At 45.5% G+C, this 17,557-nt stretch overlaps 1 protein-coding gene and 1 long non-coding RNA gene across 2 annotated transcripts; both read left to right on the forward strand.

Moving 5' to 3' along the window:
* Positions 1–7,999: 7,999 nt before the first annotated feature.
* On the forward strand, positions 8,000–10,773 carry LOC132473659 (cilia- and flagella-associated protein 46-like). The gene is made up of 2 exons (XM_060073870.1): positions 8,000–8,098; positions 8,257–10,773. Exons 1-2 carry the CDS (start codon positions 8,000–8,002, stop codon positions 8,578–8,580), a joined length of 423 nt encoding a protein of 140 aa, XP_059929853.1. The 3' UTR covers positions 8,581–10,773.
* Positions 10,774–11,212: 439 nt separating this feature from the next.
* LOC132473485 (uncharacterized) lies at positions 11,213–15,129 on the forward strand. The gene is made up of 4 exons (XR_009529414.1): positions 11,213–11,894; positions 13,099–13,211; positions 13,866–13,960; positions 15,080–15,129. It is a non-coding gene; the product is annotated as an uncharacterized LOC132473485 (long non-coding RNA).
* Positions 15,130–17,557: the final 2,428 nt, after the last annotated feature.

Genomic DNA, 17,557 nt, shown 5'->3' on the forward strand with positions numbered 1-17,557 from the left:
ATTGTGCGTGTAGTCAAAAGTTCGCTACGTCAAGAAAAGTAGCATGAAAACCCTACCTGAATATGAACCACCGAGAGAACACCGAGAACGAACTAATATCAAACTGTCCACGCACAGGACATGGATCTGGATATTAGAAAATATCTGAACAGGGCGAAGAAACACAAAGGTATTTCAATATTGTGTCAAGTTCACGTTTTTGGTGAAAATGTAGTGTCGTTTAAAACCAGTTAATACCTGTTTAAAAGCTGTTTTTGAAGGCATGACCTGACGTATACAGCACTGTGTAGGTAGGTGAAGACGGTGCGGCTACCGGCTAGCATACCAACTGATCATACACGCGCGCTCCTATGGAGGAGGCGCGAGTCGGCCCTGCCGCTCCGCGGAGCTGCACGTGTTGTGTGCAGAGGAGGCTCTGCAGGTGAGCTGGCGGAATCACGGAGATAACCGTGTAAACCGTATCACCTTGGGTTTTATCACGGCGTTGAATCAGCCCAACAAAAGTTAACTTTGGTGAACTGAACTTTAGGCTAGAAGAACGTGAACTGTATACCAATGATTAGAGAGAGAGTGATGGCCTCCAATGGATAACAACCTACATTGGGTAGGTTGTTATCTCTTGAATGAGTGATGTGATTCAGTGAATGTGTTACTAGTGCTATCATAGCCTACATAGAACGAGTAACAAATTTACTGAATTACACGGAGAACCACAATTAGACTAGATAATTAATCAATTGATCCCACCGACACAGTTATATCATAGATGAGGTAGTGAAATGCTGCCAGTGAAGGGATTTGAGGAATTCTGGTGTTTGAGTGTCTGGTCTGGTGTGATATTTTAAGCAGCCTTAGAGAGATTAGCATCCCACTACACATCATGCAAACTGAGCCTCTTAGTGAATGTGGGATACAGTCAAAGCTTGCCATCATTGTGTTCAAACCAGGCTGTAGCAAAAAGCTCCCACATACACATAGAAAATACAGCCTTCATGCAGATTGTACGTTATGAATCTGTGTGACTCTTTCATAGGATTTAAATTAACAAATGCAAACGTGACAGTTGAGTTGTACAAGAAAGAGTAAGAGACCTGCTCTTAGTTAGCCACCACCGTGCTGCTCTTAGTTCCTCTTTGGATTTTACCTTAAACCACCCCTGATTGTAGCTTGTATGGTTGGATTAAAACATCACATTGTCTTGCATATTGTTTCACACAGAGTGAACTCATAATGAAAGGATAAAACGTAGCTATTTGGGATTCTGGAACACAATGACATTATAAAGGAGATATGGTTTCCTTTCTCATATTTTCTCACCATCCATGAATGTATGCTATTTTTAACACTGCATTATCTCCCTGTATAGAAAAAATGAGGTTGACCGTACAGTATATTAACTGAGCTTTGTTGTGAAACAGTATAGGGAAATGCCAAACCAAGAATAATTAGCATCCAGACAGCAATACAGTCTTCTATCCTTAAAATCCCATGTTCGTCACCACATATCCTATGTGCCTGATGTTTCCTGCTTTGTTTTAGCCATCATTTCCTTGACCCACTTGAGAAGCTGGGCTTTAAGAGGGATACACACTTGAGTCATGGATGAATGGATTTTATTCATACACTATTTATGCACTCATTGCTTACATCCAGCGTGTGTCATCAAAAAACAAACATTCATGTCTCTTAAAAAGTTATGTAATTCAAATTTAATGCTATTGTGTAACCATACTACTTTTAAACTCCTTAGTCTTGTGTGAGGCCCAAAGAGTATTAAACAATTTGTTATAATACATTTATAAAATTTGGGAGTCTTATTTGTTGAACCGAGATAACCATCTGAAAGCTATTAGTGAGTATGCGCTGTGAGCATATCTGTTCTGGTTGAATGTGCACCGGCCTCTGAATCAGACTACTTAGACTTTAGGACACTCCTGCCACAATTCAGGCCAATTGGGGCATATTTTGGGTTTGGGAAATCCCTCTTGCTTGTCAATCACAGGTGTGTGAATGCAACACTTCTCAATTATTGAGAAAAATATTGACTTTTGCTCTTTTCTGCCCCCTCTTTACGACTCTCAAATCGTACTAACATCAGCTTTGAGCAATATAAATATGATCACTACGATCATTTGCTGACACAAATTCTTCAACTTTATATTGTTTTGAGACAGAATTGAAAGGATATCTCCTTGTTGATTAAAAGCATAGAGGGATGAAACAACAAGGTACACAAAGAAAGATGAAAACAGACACACACCATGTCTTTCCCAAACATTTTGTAGAATGTGTTTTGCACCATGGCAAACTACGAATACAAAGAATTGAAGGTGGAGAGGTGAAATATAGATTTTGTCACATGTGCTATGGCTTTTCAGTTGGGTTGCATGGAGATAAGTGTGGCGTGTCTAAAGTCGTACTTTGAAGGGAACCCGGCGACTAATCAGTTCCTTTGTCCAGCCTACCTCTGCAAGGGCCAGCTGAGGTCTCCAGCAACCAGCGGGAACGCGGTAAAGACAGCAAATTGGTCCCAAGAGCTCATAACACTTTTGTGTGTGTGTGTGTGTGTGTGTGTGTGTGTGTGTGTGTGTGTGTGTGTGTGTGTGTGTGTGTGTGTGTGTGTGTGTGCGTGTGTGCGCGAGTGCAAACATGAACGTGTGTTTGTGTACTCACTCCATCACAACACACACTACACAAAAGAAAATGCTGTAGAGATATATCTATTTCTTGTTAGATAGACTCAGCCAGCCTCATAGACAACCACTAGCTATTTGACATTTGCCAATAATGACTGGGTAACGGCACCCTCGTCCACCATCATTAGCTGTAGGCATAATACACTTGATAAGTCATTAAACAGTAGCCTGGATTGATTTACATGTTGGCCTTGTCAAATGACATCATCATCTTCCCAACTGTCTCCTTTAACATTCCTTTACTTTCAGGACGACTTTCAAAATGCGCTGCTATATTTTCAGAAGGCCATTTAGATTTCAAAGAACAATCCGAGGTATAAAATAAGGTTGCCGGTATACGGTATTACCGGTGTTACCGGTGTTGAGGCCAACACCGATTGCCGGTGTTGCACACCGGCAATACCGATTTTATTTTATTTTTTTCAGTAATAAAAAACATTCAGTAAAAATGAATAATATAATTATAATTAAGAAAATGTAAATGTTTAGAATAGGCCACAGTTCTGCTCTGTGCGGGAGAATTGTCGCGCCGAGAATTGACGTGCTTCCTTACAAGACCGGTAACCATAGCAACGCCGGTAAACAAACCCCGCGAAGCCCAATCCCTACGTGAGCTCCCCGCGCTACGGCCATCCGGAGGCGCACAGAGCTTTTGGCCGTGATATTATGATATGTAAAATAATATTATACTATTATATATAGAACGTTATAAGACGCCGAGAATTGGCTCGCTGCCAGCCGCTGTCACCGAGTGTGAGAGGAGAGTTGACGGAGAAGATGGCGGTTGACCTAAAGTTAATACCGTTTATACCGGTAATACCGGTGTTGACACGAGCGTATTACTAGGTGTGAAAATGACCACACCGCGGCAACCCTAGTATAAAATCTGAAGTTTGCCCCCACGATCCTACCTGCTTTCAGTTTGCTTTTCTTAAAGTGGCGTGGAATGGGTATCACTTATGATTATGTATATCCTCATTAATATTGTCTGGCAGTAGGCACAATAGTACCAATGCCAGCCTGTAACCAGCCAATATGAAAGGGAAATATAAAGGCTGAGGAGGCGCTGTATGTAGGAGCTTATGCTGGGTTGCATCCCACGAATACTCATGATCTTCTTTAAAAATGTGGTGTATGGCAACGACACTGGTTGAGGCGTAATTCCTATTGGATCGGCCCACTCACCCCTTGAATTCCCCTGTGTTCCCCCCACACTGAATACGCCCCCTTAGCGTTAGACTGCACAAAGGAGTCTCATTGGGGTGAAAAGGGTATGGCATGTGTAGATGATAAACAAAGGATCGGAGGGGTTGTCTCTTTCTCTTCGGCGGCTTACTCTCTTAAGAAGACGCGTCTGGAGACTTGGCTCTCCCTGTGTCGCTTATGATCTCATAAGCGCTCCATCAAGGAGCACAAATCAATGGTCCCTCCCAGTAAACACCAAAGACTTAGCCCATCCAATAGCGCCAAGCTCAGACGAGAACACGGTCTCTGGTTAATAAAAGCAGCACTGTGCTGTAATCCCCCCCCCCCCCCTCTGATTTCAAAACACTTTTTCTCGCACAGAAATGCATCTTATTCCCCTGTGATGCACCATTAATATGTTCTCATTAAATGCACACTCATTAGCAAGTCATAGGTTTCCGTGGATCCATATTTTGGCGTGAATTCCCTCCCCACTCAACAGAGGGCCTTAATTGAGATGTAGTACGAGACGGAAGATATACAAACATGCCGTGTGAATTATTCATGTCTCTTTTCGTCCTCTTTCGGCTCTCGCTGTTGGGGCCCCCTGGTGGCCCCTCATTGTCTTTAATTAATCCTCTGACTGATTGTTTTTGTGACCAGATACCACTTCCTGGTGTTCAACACTTCGCTGCGCTTCCTCCAGGCCATGCGTCCGCTGCTGCGGCCGGGTCTGCGGGGCCGCCTGGCGCCCTCGCTGGCGCTGTTGGTCTCGGCGTTGGAAGAGGCGGCAGAGCCTGACTACAGCTGGAGGGCCGAGCTCATGATGCAAGCACATGCATGCACACACATGCACAAGCACATGCACACGCGCACGCACACACACGCACGCGCGCACACACACACACACACGACTCTATCTCTATCCAGCTGTCATCCCCGTGTCCACCTTAAGCCAAAAGATTTAAGGGGATGACTGCATTTGAAACTGTCCCCCTCCACACTAACGAAATACAGTGCCTCAAAAACCAACACAGCACCCATCCCAACCCCGTGGCCTCAATGCTCTTTCACCCTACCCTGTCCTCTCCCTCCAACCACCCATAATGTAATTCTTCCTCAAGCATTGACATTTACATATGACCTCATGCCGCTGGGTCTCTGTCCACAGACATCTGGTGGAGTGCCTTGTGGATGCTGGGAGGAGGGAGGATGCCTGCAGATATTCCACCGTTACATCAGAATTTGTCGCGTCACACGCCCCTCATCTGTATCCAGAAGTCCTCACCCTCATGGTATCATAAAGCCTTGAACCATTTGACTGTAGTGAGTGACATTGGCAGTGTGCTAATGCTTTTCTGCTCTCCATAGGCTCGGTACCAGCTGCTGGGGGACAGTAGCCCAGATATGACCACACACGCTCCCAGTGGGGCAGTTCTTCCTAAAATTATTATTAATGTGATGTTTAATAAAAGGAAAACAAAATCTATTTATACTCATTTCAGATGCATTTCTATTGCTTTAAAATGGATGAAAGATGCTGTAAAATGTTTGAAGGACTCAGCTACGTGAGAACATTTGTTTTCTTTCTTATACTCCTGAGACGAAGGCCTCTTCCACCCAGCACTCCAAAACAAGCCGTACTTCAGTCAATATCTTGTTTCCCAAAGCAGTCTTCGGGTGGGGGGAGAAGAGCTTGTTCAGCTTTGGTTAATGTTTGCTCTTTCAGCAAGTGCTTCAACTGTTTTGAGGCTCAAGGGTTTTAAATACAGTTTTGAAAAGTTAGACAAATAAAGTTGTTTTTCGTTTCAAACGCAACGCGGTCATGGCTCTTGATTGGTAGCGATTTTTTTTTTTTTTCAAGTGCATGGTTCTCCAATTCCATCAAAATTTATTTTGACCAAGTGCATTTGTATTTTCATGCTGATATTGAAGCTGTTTGATCCTGCTTAATCCCAGACTCTTCACTCCCCCCTGAGTCATGGTAGGTCCTCTATTACAGAGACTAGTCCCCAAACACAGCTATACACATTACCATACTGCTCGTGTTTAAGGCTTGTTTCATCTCTCCCTGCTTCTCTTGATCCTAAAGCTTATATTATTGTATTCCCACTGTACTTTGGGGGACACCCTTCTGTGACCCACTGGCTAGACCCAGATCACTGGGTCAACGTGGCGCCTTGCCCAGCAACAAGCTGGGGGGTCAGGAAGTCATTCCGTCCCGGGCGGGTTACCTGGTCGGGGGCATTAGCTTGCAGTCTCGGCAGATGGTCGGATGACCCACAATGCGATCATGTACACGATGTGTCACAGCTAATTATGGCGCAGTAGCTCTGCTGCTGCGCTCTGCTACTGCACCCGGAGCCCCCAGCTGTGTTGTCCTTATCTTTATAAATTGTACCAACCCGGGTCCGTCCAATGTTTGCTTTGTGTGTGAGTGCGCACAGAGCAAGGGCGGGCAATAGGGTTGTTAGGATGGATGGGTGGAGGAAGGGAGGAATGGAGAGTGGATCTATGCACGGTTCCTGATGGATCTTCTCTAACTCGCTTTAATTCTTTCTCTCCCACACAACACACATACAGTGGTGTCTTCTCAGAGAGGAGGATGTTGTGGAACTCAAAGAAGTTTTCAGTCTGCTGGCTGAACACGCAGCAGGACCCCATGCCGTGATAACGGGGGAGACTCCAACTAACACAAGCCAGACCTCTGCAGCCATCCCCCCTGCTGAAAGGTGGGTGCCACCCCCACCCCCCGCAGCCCAGCAATCCCTGATCCATAAAAAGCAAAGGCACCATTCTATGTTGCTTCTCAAACCTCTAAATAAGTGAACCCCCATTGAGATCACAAAGATGTTATGCATATTCTGTGCCAGAGCACATACCCAATATCAAGGAGACCATCCTGGTGGATGTGGGCGGGAGTAATTACCTTGACAGACAATCTGCTTCAGACAATTAGCATAACAAAACAAGTGACTCCATAAACGTGTGCTGTTCAGAATGGCGAAAACCTATTTTCCGCCAAGAAACTCCGCTAGTGCATGCTCTTGAGTCTTGACCTTGCTGAACAGTTGTTATTTATATAATCTATATCTGCAATAACTGCACTGAGGGATGTGTTTACCCTGCTTATGGTAGCATTGTCCCTCGTTGCTTCGGGGGCATCAATGCTGTTTGGCCAGCGGCAGCCTTCATTTTACAACAACAACAACCACGCAGTCCTTGAACAAGAAATGGGTACGGCCGGCATGAGGTTCAGACTGATCCATATAGTGACACAGGATGTGATGTCACGTGATCAGGAGGGTCTCCAGGCTAATGCCAGCTTCAGAATTATATTACAGATATTAATAATTTCCGATCATTGCCCCTTGGGCAACGATTTCATCCATAGTAAATACATATGAGTCACACAAAAACACTTTTAAATGAGTCTTTCTGTATGCACTGCAGGCTCTGAGAGACTTGAGGATCCCATAGACTATGTTGCATGACCCGTGCATGAATAATTGCTGTGGGCCTAATTTGTATTCATGTTTACACGTCATGCATTTTAATAACGTTGTTGCCAACAAACCGGAGATACAGGGGTAGATAATGTAATAGGGTTGGACTTAGACTGAAGTGTAAGCCCAGATCAGATGTAGGTGAAAGGTCTTGAATATTGTCTTCTGTGTATGTAATGATTCAAAGTATACATCTGTCTTTATGTTTTAATTTATATTTTTTGTGAATAAATAAAATATGCTCACCTGCACCACGCGTCTCCGCACGCCGATTGGCATGGCCCCGCGCCATAAGGAATTACATGCATCGGATCTGAAGAGCTTGTGGTCAGTGGGGCACATGCTGGGAAACTGCCGGGCGCATATTTGTTGAAAATGATGCATTAGCTGAATGTTCATGAATTAAGCGATTATTCTATGGTATGCCCGCAGTGATGAGCTCCTATAGAATTTCGCAGCTATACTTAAGATAAAAAGCATCCATGGCTTACCTGAAAATCATTCTAAACTCTTTTGGTAATACATCATCAGCGCCCGTGTGTATTGCTGATATCGGTATTACCTTGATGCACGTACCATGACCCAGGGCTGAGATCATGTCTGTGCTTCTCCATGCTAGACGGCCAGCCAACACTGGATTGCTTCCAGTGTGAACTCAACGTTCTGAGGAAGCAAGAGAAGATGAGCGTCTATTCCAAAGCCGGCATCGAGGTGCTTCATCACACACCACCAGCATCTCATCCATGACCCCCATTTTGTTACACAGTCCCTGTCTCTAACCACACCCCACCCCAATCTACGTTCAGCTTCCTGTCACGCTTTTTCCGTGGGATAGCTTATCTGGTTCCCCCCGGTCTTTGTCCTGACAGGCGCGGCTGAAGGAGATAGGGAAGCTGGATCGGTTGCTGAGGCGCGTGGCGGCGGCGGCGGGCGAGGCAGACCCCAGAGCGGTGCAGGCGGTGTGTGCCACCCAGTGGAGCGTCTGCCTGCCCCTGCTGCAGCGCAACCTCAGGAAACGCGTCCGGACGGAGCTGCAGAGGGTGGCCCAGGCCCTGGAGGACATCAACAGGTGCCCCGAATGCCCCGCAGGGTTTTTAGTTTGTGGTGTGAAGAGCAGGACGTGTTTTGAGAAAGAGAAAGTATGGCGAATTTCTTGCACAACAGTAAGCATAATTTTAGTTCAGGAAGGTTAACTGGGAAAAAGATGACCAGCCACTAAAATAAGAGACACATGAGATGGCGTGTAAATGCAATCGCTGCGTCACCATGACAGCAAATAGCAGCTCTCTGGTGGTGTCTCCACGCTTGTCCTTTTAACTGCTCTGCTAATGAGGAGATTGTTATCAGCTGGCCCAAGAGGCTCTTCGTGTGTAATTGGACCAGCTGTGCATGATTAATGTTTGGCACTCTGGCACCACTGGCACTCCTATGTAGACCCTATTAGGATGTTCTCACAGATCTGCCTGACTGATATCAAGTTTGATTTAAGTTTGACTGGTCCCAAGTTTGATTCAGTGTTTTTCAGTTCAACATTTCACAATAGGATTTCCAAAGTGGATCCCCCAATTTGAGGGTTCATTGTTTTTGTTGCCGTCCCATCAAAATCATTTGTGTGTGTGTGTGTGTGTGTGTGTGTGTGTGTGTGTGTGTGTCATCAAAAAACATAAACCTGTTGCCCACAGAGGAGACTTAAGACAGAATTTGTCTTAAAATTACCATTGAAAAATAGATCACAAGCAGTCTTGATCATCACAGCAACAGCAGGCAATCTGCAGCCAGATGGTAATCTCTGACTCGATAGTCAATCATTTAACAGAAATTAAGATCAGCACAACAAAGATCCCTAGAGTTGTTTCTAAAGGGTTGCTTCTAAAACTCATTACAGCTTTTTTGATGAATAATAATTCCTCACTGTATTTATTATCCATTTAAGTTTTTCCACTGTTGATGTGCGTGAGGGTGTTCTCAAGCCTCCACTCACTTCTTCTAACAAACTTCTGTAGCAATTACCTGAATTCTCATTGACTTGAACAGATTAGCCTCAACCGACACGAGAAAAGGAAATGGGCAACATTCCCTCAATTCTTCAACCCACTTTCCTGTCTTTCTTCATTTTCTTGTCCTTAAAAAAAAAGCCCATCAAATATATTTAAACAAAAAAGGAAAGAAAGTGCTTGTTTGCTACATGTATCTCAAACTGTTATTAAACAGTTTGAGATACGGTTATTTTGTCACTTGGGTAAAGTTTGTTTGACCAACATAGACATTCAATGTTTTCTACATTCTACCTGTTGAATCTCAGCTACTTACATCATGGAATACAATTAATTTGTATTTTTTTGCAATGTGGTAAACTGCCTTTGTTTGTGTGTTGGTCGTATGACTCGGGCTACTACTCAACGTCGTCACTCTTCCATCTTAACTGAGCGTTTTTCAGACAACCAGAGACCAAGACCAGGGGGTGGGGGATGGATATCGCTGCGTAGGCACCCCCCTTGTAACCCGATGAACCATATAACCTGCCTCCCTGCCCCAGCGTGCTGCTGGAGACCCGCTGTGAGGTCCACCAGGAGCTAGCCCTCCTGGAGGAGGAGGAGGGCCGTCTGGAGGCCTCCCTGGGGCACCTGGAGAGAGCCGTGCTGCTGGCCGACGGGCCGCGCAGAGAGCGCCTGTTGACCACGGTCCACCGGCTGCGCCTCAGAGCCACCCTGTACAGCGCCCCCAGCAGGCCGGAGGACAGGGCCGCCATGCTGCTCCAACAGGTTCCTTTGTCCAGTTTTATTCTTTCCAATGATTAACCAAGATGACTTTCTTGCTTTGGTACTTCTCCCGTGTTTGGTACCTGGATGGTGGATCCATAGCTCTACCCCGCAAAAAAAACAGCTGGAGAATATCTAACCCGTCTTCGGAAAACCAATCTGACTGAACAGAACTGACTGACTGACCTCTTTATTCTGTCTGTATTCTGAAGATAAGGCGCTGTTAATGTTTCCTCTGATGTTCCGTCAGCGGCCAATATACTGGAAATGTTTCATGGAAATGGCATTGCCTTTAGGCCGTGCTTAATACATTAGTTCCATGGAGATATCCAGACAAACCCTCCATAATCTGTGTATTATGTCTGCATGTAACAAGATCAAGAAAATGGGTCTCTGCGCTTAGTCCTTGGTCATTATGTGTCTAAATATATCATCTCTAATCTCTGGTGAAAAAAGCCTGATTAAAAATGTTTGACTGGGCCATTAACAAACCATGGCTGCTTGTCTTTGAGATGTGGCGTTGGGGAAGCAGGGGTCAAAGGTTGCACCAGCTAAGAGTGGTTCATGGAAGAATATAATAATATCTCTCTCCTGCTCTCTTCCCCCTCTGCTTGCAAGCAAAGGACAAGGCCCTAAAAGACAGCCCTGGCCCCTGATGCTTTCCAGATAGTGCTGGATGCGCACTGCAGCCCTGAAAGTACAACTTCGACTCTACTTCCTATTCTTTCTGACCAAGCACCTCCCTAACACGTCGTTTTGTTCTTAACAAATAGACCTCGATGTCCCCGGGTCACGGGGAAGTCTGGATTGAAATGGAAGGGACGTGGGTCTCAAATATATTTTAATGGTTAACATACGACACTTAGGCTTGGGGTGGAGGCCAGGGTGTATGTTTTAATAACAACATCAACAGTAGAGGACAGGGCAGCCTTCTGGCGACGCGGGGTGGGGGGGGGGAGGGGGGTAGTTGGCTTTTTTTGGTAGTCGCTCCTGTCTTTGATGCGTGACCCCCTCCAGTGCAGGGGCAAAACACATGCACTGCCCGCGTACCTTTGTCACCGGGAGTGAATGTTTCCGAGGGGGAAATGTATTCCTTTCTCTGCTCTCAAAAGGACCATGTTGATTGGTGCAGAGCCCTTCTCATCATCTCATGATCTCAGAGAGGACATGTCCTGCTCCCTCTGGAGCAGCGATTGGCAGCTGTTCAGCAATAAGGAACATGGCATATGTACGTTACATCCTGCACCGCCATTTTTTATATAACCAGATTAGGTGGCTTTGCATTCATGCATTAAAAGGGTTGGAACACATTTTTGTGTCACCGTAAAATACTTTTCATGTTCAATGCCTCTGGTTGGCATAATAGGGTTGGTTGCATAAGCATCCCTGACCCTAATGGATACCCCCTCCCAGGGTTCCTGTGCACATGAGTGGACATTCCTACCATGATGCATACATTATAGAGGCGTACTCTCAATTGGTTTGGGAACATTATTAAACTGCAGGGCAAACTGTTTCGCTTATTTAATTGACCGCTTTTAATCGCGAAAGTTCATGTGGGGTTTTGTAGGGGTGGGATTTATTCTGTGAATATTATTATCTGTGGTTGATCTTGTCATTTGTTTAGGCAGTGATGGGACTGTAGCTGCACTTCAGCTGTCTGCCAAGGCCCAGCATCACTCTTGGTCGGTCCAGGGGGTGAAGGGACATCTGGAGAGACTGGCAGATGACAACAACGCCACAGAGAGGTGCGCTGGGGGGTCCGGCTGTCCTATTTTCTTCTGGCGGTTCTGAGATGGCACGGAGTCTGGGCCGGAAATCATATATTGCATGGGGCAGAGGTACGCCTTGTTTCATTACAGAGATATTCAAAAAAATAGAATTGCGTTGCACAAGTGGAGGAAGCTTTGAGAAGGAGTTTATTTCGAAAGGGGCCTACAAGGTGTTGAACCTGACAAGGCTTTTTTAACGTTCACTAATGCTGGCCGAGTTGCATGATTGGTCGAAACAAATATACATAAAGTGAAGTGAAACGCCCTGTGGTCCCAGCTGATCGGCCATCAGACTTTAGATGCTCTTATCTGAATTCAAAATAATCAATGGATTTTACTGAACAGGTAAGTGCTTCAGGGACTATAAGCCTTAGGCGCTGCTGTGTTTCGCCTTTAAGTTCTCTCAATCATCCCCCTCAGCTTCTCCCTGGTCCACGAAGGATCACCCAGCCGTGTGTATTATGAGCTGCTTATACACCGATATCACAAGTGAGGCACCAATCAATGTTTGTAGAGGCACCAGTGCTTCTTCTTCCGTCTCTCTCACCCTTGTTCATCTGAACTGCATGCCGGAGCTCCCCTGATCCCTTCGAAAATGATTTACTCTAGGATAAATAAATAAAACAGAGAGGTGAGGGATAGGCCGCGTTCATAATACGGAGGGAAAACATCGCTTTTACTGCTGAATGGTACCTTCCCCAAAGATACCATTTATTATTGATGTCCACCCAAACAAAATAACATTTGCAGTGTGTCTTCAACTGTATGCTTTACTACACAGCCTTCACTGCTACGGAAAGTCACAATCTCAGAGTGCATTTTGTTATTTTCATTATTAATCCAAATGGTACGATATGCATATAACAAAACCCTAAAACACCTCTTGTTATTTGGACATAACTTAAGGCTACAGGGACCAAGGTGAAGTCTATGACTCTGCAGCAGCATAGAGACAGCTCATGTTAAATCTCTCAAAGCCTGCCCTGTTTGTTGAGGCTCGACGGGGATTGAACAGAGAAGGGAGAGAGGAGCAACAGAGTCTTTGGCTGGATTGAAATTGCAACTCTTGCATATTGTACCTTGCATCCTATCATTATCTTCATTAGCATCGTGAGCAAAAGTAGCGCTACTTTGACTATTGTTGTCACTATGGTTCATATTTCCTACTGAGTGTTTCCAGGGTGAATGTGTGGGCAGTGCTGGTGAAGGCTGCCAGGGGACATGAGGTGTGGGACGTATGCAGAGCTGCTTGCCGCTTCTGTCTGCTCTACGACGACGGCAGATGGACTGAGAGTAGGTCTTGGAAGTCATGGGAAAGGGATCCTGAGGGCTTTCTAATTAGCTCTCCGGTGTGGCCAGCATGGCAAAAGACCAGTTTCTTTTGTGTGGAGATACAATAATGGTTTGTGTGTTTGGCTGCATGCTTATTACATGTATTCTAAAAATGTTGCCCATAATATAATATATATTTTTTTATTCGTATGTTTCTCCTCATATACAAAGTGTCCAGAGTGAATAGACGGATTATGACAGATATCACAGATGCTGCAAGTGAACGACACAAAAGGTTTTCAAATGAGTTGAGTAGAATAACCTTCCCTGCATCACTCACACTCCCTCAAAGGGAATGATGTAGTGTATTCTGACAGTTTCCCTTCTTGCTGTCAGGTAAAACAATGAACCTCAAATTCATGGTTCATTGTCTGAAACGGTTTTATTTGCTGTAATGTCTTGTGCAGGTGAATTGCTTCAACATTTGGCTTTAGGGGTGTCACATTTCCCTTTGTGGTGAGCCACATGATAATGATGGCATTGACATTTTAAATGTGTAGTTTTCTAATTATGCGTAATTTGTCATCTAGATAAGATAAGTTGGAACCCTGTGGAAAGTGAAAGGGACGTTGACTTCTGTCATCGCTAAAAATTGGGTGATGTTCTCTGTTCCAGAGGGTCAGAGTCCAGAGCAAGGTTCTCTCCAGATCAACGCCTCCTCCAGGGACGTGCTTCTTCTCCTGGCCGAAATCTGCTTCATCAATGCTGAGGTTTGTGCTCTTCATCGTTAGGCCTTCACACACAAACGCTCACACACACGCACGCACGCACGCACGCACGCACGCACGCACGCACGCACGCACGCACGCACGCACGCACGCACGCACACACGCACGCACACACGCACGCATGCACACGCACACACACACACACACACACACACACACACACACACACACACACACACACACACACAAACTCAAAATATTAACAACAAAGCGGAAAACATGCTTTATTTGAAGTGGTCTGTTGACTCATCCAAGGTGAACCTAATCACAAGCTATTAACTGAAGATGGACGTTGAATCAGCACTGAACAGAGGAACTTACTTTTTTTTATATCCTCAGCCATTGGGGCACATATTTTTCTGGAATTTCCGACGCTGTTTAGATCATGGTTTCATCTATAAGTTGTTTACTTTTACGCAAAACCTTCTTGAACTGTTTCAAAGAAAGCTTGTTAAAAGGTAATGGAGATTTTATATGAGAATTTTTTCAACGTATACTTATTTTTGAACCAGGTAGACTTATTGGGATAATGTTAGAGTTTAGAGTTAAAACAATTACAAAGCTCTCCGCCCTCAGCATCAGAAGATGAGCTTTTTGGGATTTTCTTAACGAGCGGCCATGGGAGAGGAAGTTGATTGGGTGGAGTCCTGGGCTTGTTTGCTGCGCTGTGTAATCCACCTCCCATCAAGCTTTTATTACCCTCCCCCCCCCCCCCCCAGACCGAAGAAGATTAGCTCGAAAGCACTTTGAAGAAAAGCGGTGAACGACAGATCCTCACCGCGTGACCTTGCAGGAGCCGTGGAGGCGCCTCTGTCTCCAGTGTGTTCCTTCCTTTGTTCTGTGACAGTCGGCTTCCCTTCACTTTGAACACAAGTCAAGGGAATCAAAAGGGATGCACGAAATTGTTGAAGAAAATAATGCAAAAATGTTATTTCAGAATTCAATGAAAAAGCTAAATCCATGGCCAATGTTTCCTCAACAACCTTTGATGTGCCACAGCTAAACTAATTTAAACTACTAATACCCCCTTTGTTTTGATAACTTCCTCTGAGGGTTAAATGCCTTCTTTATGTGATGGAGGGATTTCCCTTTCCCTCATAGGCCACCGTCCAGAAGCTGCAATCGGAGGGGGTGGAGCTTAACAGTCCCGCCAGAGGAGGCCCCGCCCCTGAGGACCACTGGGGGGTCTACAGGTAGCCACAAAGACAGACAGACTGACTGACTCACTTCGGGGCACCCAGCAGTGCCTCTTTTGTTGAAGCACAGAGAGAAGCAGAGCAGCGTGTTGTGCCGTCTTTCTGTTGCGACCATACAATATCTTAACCTAAGCCTCCAACGATGTTGGACGCAATGCGAACCGAGCATATGGGTTGCTGGGTTCCCATCGTGTTCCAATTGCAAAATTGCTGCCCCCCAGCTGTTAAAAAGTGTTATGTAACCCCTTAAAGTGTCTCTGAGCATCTTTCTAAGTATGTCGTTAGATAATTTAAACTAAATGTATCCATTAAATTCTCTCTCTCTTTCTTTTTCTTTCTTTTTCTCTATCTCTCGCTCTCACTCTCTCTTTCTCCTTCTCTTTCGCTCTCATTCTCTCTCTCTCTTCCTCCTTTCTCCTCTCTTACCTCACCCTTAGGGACTGGATCCAGTCTCTGTCGGCCTATGCCACCGCTGGCTTCCTGCGGGGAGCGGAGCTGGGGGAGGAGCTTGGCGAGTGGTGGATGGTGGACAATGCGGCCGTGTACCTGTGGAACTACAGCCGCCCTCTGCTGGTGGCCTGCGAGTATCGCACCCTCCTGCCCACCTTCCAAACGCTAGTAGACACGCTTAGACGAACTGGACACTGTGGGTAGGTTCTGGGGAGAGTTGGGAAAGAGCAAGTGACAAAGTCTTGCAATACATTGCAATTTTTATAATCGTATGAATTAATGATTTGCATCTGATTAATACAATATATATCTTGCTTTTATTTTAGTTTATATGTAAGAAGTTCTGAAGAGATATTCCCTTTTGTCAGTTTACTGCAAAACAAACCCCGCTTTTAAACTAAGGATACTGGGTCATTAAGTCCCCAGCAGATACATGGATCATTAAACAAATTAAAGGATTGGAATTCATGTTTTTAACAACATTTGACTTTAATACCGTGGTCTGTTTACTAGTCTAAACCAACAGCAACTTTAGCATGGCAAGAAACAAAACTTATTTTAAAATGAGTATTCATCACAAAAAAAGATCAGATGATCGGTGGGCTCCGGAGTTTTCCCCAAAAACGCGGCGACAACAACAACAACAGCTTAAACTCTCAGTCCCTGGGCCAGAGAGTTTCCTTTCACTTTCACTACGAGTTCCACGCCAAATAATGACAGCGGGGAACATCTGCTGTGTTGTGTTGCTCAGGGATCAGGCGCTGTTGGTGCTGCTGTGTGACTGCGTGGCCCGCGGGCTGCTGCAGCCTCTGCTGGGCCGAGACGGAGTCAGGACCAAGAAGGGAGCGGGGAGGACCCCGGACAAGGCAGGCTCCACCTCCCATGTTGGGGGAACCCTGTCGATGGAGCCGGGGAAGGGGGTGGGGGGGGGGGTTACTGTGGGGGAGTGGGGGGGGTGCATGTGTTCTCTCAGCTTAAAGATATTTTACTTTGAAGTCATGTGTGAGTCTCAAGAGAATACTATCTATTTTTTTTTCTAACAGCAGAACACACAAATCCACCCAATCTAACCCAAAAATCGGAAAACAAAATCCAACAGGCTGCTAAAGAAAAGCTTACATGTGCTAATCAACCACTTCATCTGTGAATTATCATTCATGAAATGTAAAAATACCGGCATAATAATAATTATCTAAATTAATTTTAGCAAAATTGTGCCAACTGTAGTAATAACATGAAGTGTTTGGTCTGGCCCAAGGGCCTCCCAGCTGTAAGCCTCTACCATGGCAGCCCGCTGAGCATTACATAGCATGCTGAGGATGTTGTCATGTTGTCGTGGTTGTGCTGAGGTGACAGGCGGGCGGGTGGTCTGCAGGCTAACACGAGGAGACCGGAAGAGAACACAACATGCTGGGTTCACATTCACTGTTCATTTAAAATGACACTTTTATCCAAAGCGACTTTGCTGAAGTGACCTCATGACCAAAGGTTATACGGGTAAACGGGTTGGTGTTAGGCATCTGAAAGATGCACACAGGTAGGCTGCGGACATGGGGGATCGAACCCAAGACCTTCCGGCTGAAGGCTTAGTTATGGTTGGACGTTGACGCAACGCAGTGACCACGCAGTCAATTCGATGGAGTCTTGAACCTGTTTTCTGCGTCGGGTTTACGTCGGGTTACCGTTAGCGGACCAATCCCAGCCCTTGCTGCTGCGTCACCTCCTCGCAAGGTGACAATTTTTGGGAGGCGCACGTCAGGCCCTTGCGTTGGACACAAGGAGAGTCCACAAGGACGTAATTGGTCCGTAAACCCTCTTGCGTTGCGTTGACGTTACAACCATAACTAAGCTTTTAGAGTCGCTGCCCTTATCAGCAGACTATTGATCATGGCCCCCTGTTATTAAGGGAATCAATGAAACTCCTATCTTTCCT

Source organism: Gadus macrocephalus, chromosome 15 (genome assembly GCF_031168955.1).
Source record: "Gadus macrocephalus chromosome 15, ASM3116895v1".
Taxonomy (NCBI): domain Eukaryota; kingdom Metazoa; phylum Chordata; class Actinopteri; order Gadiformes; family Gadidae; genus Gadus; species Gadus macrocephalus.

What these genes read in the sequence shown, in the direction of transcription:
- LOC132473659 (XM_060073870.1), top strand. Translation starts at nt 8,000, where the DNA reads ATGCTAGACGGCCAGCCAACACTGGATTGCTTCCAGTGTGAACTCAAC. An exon ending in ATTCCAAAGCCGGCATCGAG is followed by an intron (nt 8,099 to 8,256) that starts GTGCTTCATCAC and finishes TTGTCCTGACAG; the next exon opens with GCGCGGCTGAAGGAGATAGG.